At 31.1% G+C, this 4,702-nt stretch overlaps 1 protein-coding gene across 1 annotated transcript; it reads right to left on the bottom strand.

The window, feature by feature from the left end:
- Nucleotides 1-273: 273 nt before the first annotated feature.
- On the bottom strand, nt 274-4,392 carry LOC126676529 (cytokinin hydroxylase). Its single transcript, XM_050370746.2, has 5 exons — nt 4,049-4,392; nt 3,676-3,902; nt 3,336-3,577; nt 2,258-2,636; nt 274-942 (listed from the first exon to the last, which is right to left on the bottom strand). Exons 1-5 carry the CDS (start codon nt 4,323-4,325, stop codon nt 526-528), a joined length of 1,542 nt encoding a protein of 513 aa, XP_050226703.1. The 5' UTR covers nt 4,326-4,392; the 3' UTR covers nt 274-525.
- Between the last annotated feature and the right edge of the window lie 310 nt (nt 4,393-4,702).

Genomic DNA, 4,702 nt, shown 5'->3' with positions numbered 1-4,702 from the left:
AGATGACTTTCACATTACCAATTTTGATGGAAATGAAATTAGACTAATGTTAAAAATAATACTAATACAAAATAGAGGTTATGAAATAATATAATTATGAAACAAATTTTAGGGACTATGATGGGAGAGAAACAACAATTAAGGGAGATCCGATGAAAATTACCCCATTTAAATTAATATTTTCTTGAGGACTCCCTTAAATTAATTAATTGATTTTAAGTAGTACATTGGGTTAGCTAGCATAAACAATTACATATACAAATATACAAAAAGTAAAGCAAATCAATGTCTAAGTTTCCTTTGATATATTATTAATAACTATCACCTTTGTTTACATGCTTAAAGCATAATTCCATGTCTATCTCTTGACTAAAATAATACAAACCCCAAAATAAAATAACAATTTGTGACCATCTTTATCAAAGTAAGCTCAATTAACTCTAATTAATCAAGACTCCCTCATGCCACTAATTAAACTCTCTCTTCCTCTATAACTTCAAAAATATTTTTGGGATTACTATGAAATCAAAGGGGGCTAAGACAAACTTGAACACCATACTTAGGTTTAATGGTCAAGACAATAACAGGAGCATGGCGATAAGTGTCTGCAATATTGAAGCTAAATTTAGAAATCAACATGGCTAAAATTATTTTTGCTTCCATCATGGCAAAAGTTTGGCCGATACAGTTTCGGGGTCCGGCTGCAAATGGCATAAAATGTCTGCCGGGAGCGAATGTTTTTGATGCGAATCTGTCGGGATTGAATTCATTTGCATCTTTTCCCCATAATTCTTCACTGTGATGAATTGCAAGAACAGGAATCCAAATGGATAATCCTTTTGGAATGTGAAGATCTCCAAGTTTTATGTCTTCAAATGCCATTCTTGGTAGTACTGTTGCTGGTGGATATAGCCTTAGTGATTCATTTATCACCATATTTAGCTGCACAATTTTAAAAGAAAATAAATCAATTTATTATAATTAACACCATAATTAGTGGCAGAACTGGAAAATTAATTCCGCCCATAATCACAATTTAAGTAAGAAATCTGAAAATACTTTCGAAAAATACTTATTTTATTATTATTATTTCCTTTTCTAATATTTATAATTCACTTATATATAGTCTAACTCAAAATATGAAAGTATATTTTTAATGTTTCAAAGGTCTAATAAAACGTGAGTTATGCAATAATATTAAAGTTTTGATCACTACCCAACTAGTTGCAAAAATAAATAAATTATTAAAGTTTACTTTTACTTGACCATCCTAAGATTAGGCTAATGGGTTGACCCAACTTTATGAGGGTAAATTAAGTTGATGATTAAGGTAAGCAAGGCAATTAGCTAGGGTGTAATGAAATGATTAATCATTGGAACTAAAGCAAGATTTTAGGATAAAACAAATTGGGAAGTGGAGAGGCATGAAGTATTGTCTTGTATAGGATACCCTACTACATCCTGTATAAGCAACTCACATTATCAAACTAGCTTAAGCCAACCAAAAAGGCAGCCTATTCACTTTATTTTATGTATATATTTATGTATGAAGAGGCAAATTTACTAAAAGGGTCAAAAGAAAAAACAGGTGGACATGGGAAGAGAGCACAACTTACACCTAAATATATATAATTTTTCTTAATTTAAAATATTGGGTTTTCCACTATAGTTCATTTTAAGTTAAGTATTACCTTTCATTGTGAAGCTTAAGACACTAATTTTTTCATTAAAATTTGGGTCAATCATATATGTAGGCAGTGGCGGATCCAAAAATTGTTTATAAAATGAATAAATTTGTATTGAAAATTTGTAAAATGGACAAAATTGACAAAACATAAATTTTAAGGTGGGCAGTGCTTATGATTTTACTGCAGAAAAACTACAATATTATTAGATTACATATTCATATCTTTCAAATAATCAAAATATTAAGGTGATCAATTGTGCACTATACGCTCTTCCTAGATCCGCCTTTGTATGTAGAGGTATATGCTAAAATGTGTGAATAAAAATTGTTAAATTTTAGTCTACATATTTTTTTTAATTAGGAAGATAATATGCACTCTTCTCTTTTAGTATACCTTTCTATATTTTCTAACCATTACCAAAAATAAAGACAAAAATGGAGAAAAAATAGATTAGCAAATCTCTGTTTTTTATAGAAAGAATTTGTGACGGTTTTATGGCAACAATTTTACTGTTATAATTTATATATATATATATATAGATGGTAAAAAAAAGCAAAAAATGTACTTACCAAGGTGAGTTTGGGAAGATGGTCAATGGAGGGAGTTTGACCATTGCAAACTTGAAGAACCTCATCTCTAACTCTTTGTTGCCAAGTAGGATTGCTAGCAAGAAGCATGACTGTCCAGGTCAGCAATAGAGCAGTAGTTTCATGTCCAGCAAAGAAAAAAGTTTTGCATTCATCCATTATCAATTGAAAATTCAAACTGAACCCATTTTCTCTTTTATTTTGCATCTCATTTAGTAGCATTCCTAATAAATCATTCCCATAACTACTACTCCTTCCAATTTCTACACAATCTTTCCTACTTTGTATTATCTCCATTAGCAATTCTTCCACTTCCATCTTCAATGATTTTATCTCTCTATTGTACTTACTAGGAAAAAATCTGTCAAATAAAATAAAAATATACCGTCAAAATATAATCATCGGATTCTAATTATAAAAAAATATACCAGAGCAACAAATCTTATAACGCGGCGGTTTATTATATTTATATTGATTTATTACACTTGCATCTAGACGAGTCACATTTCAGGATGTGCACTCGGTTATAATAGTACTGAACTGAATATAACCATATTAAGATTCTAATTTTTTTTAGAAGACGAACTTAACTAAGTTGGTTCAGTTGATATTTTGGTTTGATCTATTAGTTTTTGTTTTTGATTTACACTAAAACTTAACCAAATTTTTTAAATATCCAAAATCCAATTCTTATAATATCAAAACGAATCAAAGGAATCTTTGGCCAATCTCAAAGAATGAATAACAAATTAGTGCCTTCTTTGGCAGTAGGAGAAATGAGAAAAGGAAAAGAAAAGATGAAGGACTAGTTAAGACTTAGGAGAGAAATATAGGGACAAAACTTTCCTTTTCCTTTCCCTTTTCATTTGCTCAAACAACAAAGTGTGAAATCGATAAACAAAAAGAAGAAGAATGACCAGAAACAGATGGAATCCATTAAAGCAAACTAAAACTGACCACCAAAAATAAAATGAATACTTTTCTTAATTCCTAATTAGACAATAGAATCATAATATTTCAATTCTTGAAACAAGAATTGACCGTTAAGAGACAGACTTACCGGCTACCAGGAAAGCATAAATGCCTGCTAGCTTGAGCACAGTGACGCTGAAGTTCCGTTAATAAATGAAATATTTGCTTCCCTTTCTCATAACTGCAACCGAACTCTGTTCTTGAAATTATATCAGCAGTGAGTCGAGTCATGTGTTCACCTATCTCAAACTCAGTTTGTCCTGAGTTTACAGCATTTTGTAGCGATTCAAGCATCCCCTTGGTGCATTCCACCATGTGCACCGCATAGCTCTAACCCAATCAAATCCAAATTAAATCAGTAGGTGACTTAGATTGCAAAAGAATGAAAGTTTGGGTTTTGAATTGTAAATATTAAAAGTTATAAGTACCTTGAGTCTGTCTCCCATGAATGCTGGCGCAACAATATGGCGTTGATGATACCAATTATCACCGTTAGCCATTAACAAACCACGGCCTATAAAATGTTTCGAACCTTGCTGTTGCAGCCATGATTTACCAGCTTTAGTACTGTACTTGGTCATCAGTTCTTTGATTAATTCCGTCTCTGTCAAGCACATGCGCGGCTCAATCCCATGCCAATATATAAACCTTTTCCCTACACACAAAAATAAATAAATTTAAACAAACCCCAAATCAAAATAAGCAAATTTAAGACTGCCCAAATAATAAAAATATCAAATATGTGAATATACACACATATTTATACATATATATAGAGAGAGAGAGAGAGAAAATATATACCGTATTGTTTAGACCAGGTGAGGAAATGTGGAAGAAGACGACCGACGATGTCATGGTGGATATTAGGACAGTCTTTGGAAGTGGACTGAGAAACTAACGACGCCATGTCTAAGATGTTTCCGGTAAGAGGGCGAGGTTGAGGACCACGCACTCCTTGTTTTTCCATGAAGTTCTTGATGCGTCTGGGAGTGAAGAAGTAACATGAGATGGTATCATATGCAACTTTAAACAGTATAGACAAGAATATAACTAACACACTTGTTATAACCATCATCATCCTCTCTCTCTCTCTAACTCTTTCTCTCTCTAGATTTATAATGGTTTAGGAGATTGAGAGAAAAATGAGAGAGCTATGTAGTGTTATTTATAAGTTTTTTTTAATTAGTGAAGTGTTAAGAGATCATATATTTGTATATATATAAAAAGATCTACTATAAGGTTATGTTGTAGTAATGTTTAAACATATAAGGAGAAAAATGTTTTGTAACATTTTTTTGGATCATCTTTTATTTTTCTCCTTAAATGACAATGTTTTATTTTTCTTTTTCGAAATGTATTATTAAAAAAAAACTCTTTAATTGTCACGTTAAATAGTACAATAAAAAAATGGGTTAATTAACATTACTCATATATTAAAGAGAAAAGTGGAGTTTG

Source organism: Mercurialis annua, linkage group LG4, assembly GCF_937616625.2.
Source record: "Mercurialis annua linkage group LG4, ddMerAnnu1.2, whole genome shotgun sequence".
Classification (NCBI taxonomy): domain Eukaryota; kingdom Viridiplantae; phylum Streptophyta; class Magnoliopsida; order Malpighiales; family Euphorbiaceae; genus Mercurialis; species Mercurialis annua.
Note: the sequence above shows the minus strand (reverse complement) of the source record. Positions and strands in the feature narration are given on the sequence as shown.

Excerpts from the sequence above, each read along its gene's own strand:
- LOC126676529 (XM_050370746.2), bottom strand. The coding sequence starts at position 4,325 with ATGATGATGGTTATAACAAGTGTGTTAGTTATATTCTTGTCTATACTG. Across the intron at positions 3,903-4,048 it reads CACCTGGTCTAAACAATACG|GGAAAAGGTTTATATATTGG; the intron begins GTATATATTTTC and ends TTTTGTGTGTAG. Across the intron at positions 943-2,257 it reads ATCTTCCCAAACTCACCTTG|CTAAATATGGTGATAAATGA; the intron begins GTAAGTACATTT and ends AAAATTGTGCAG.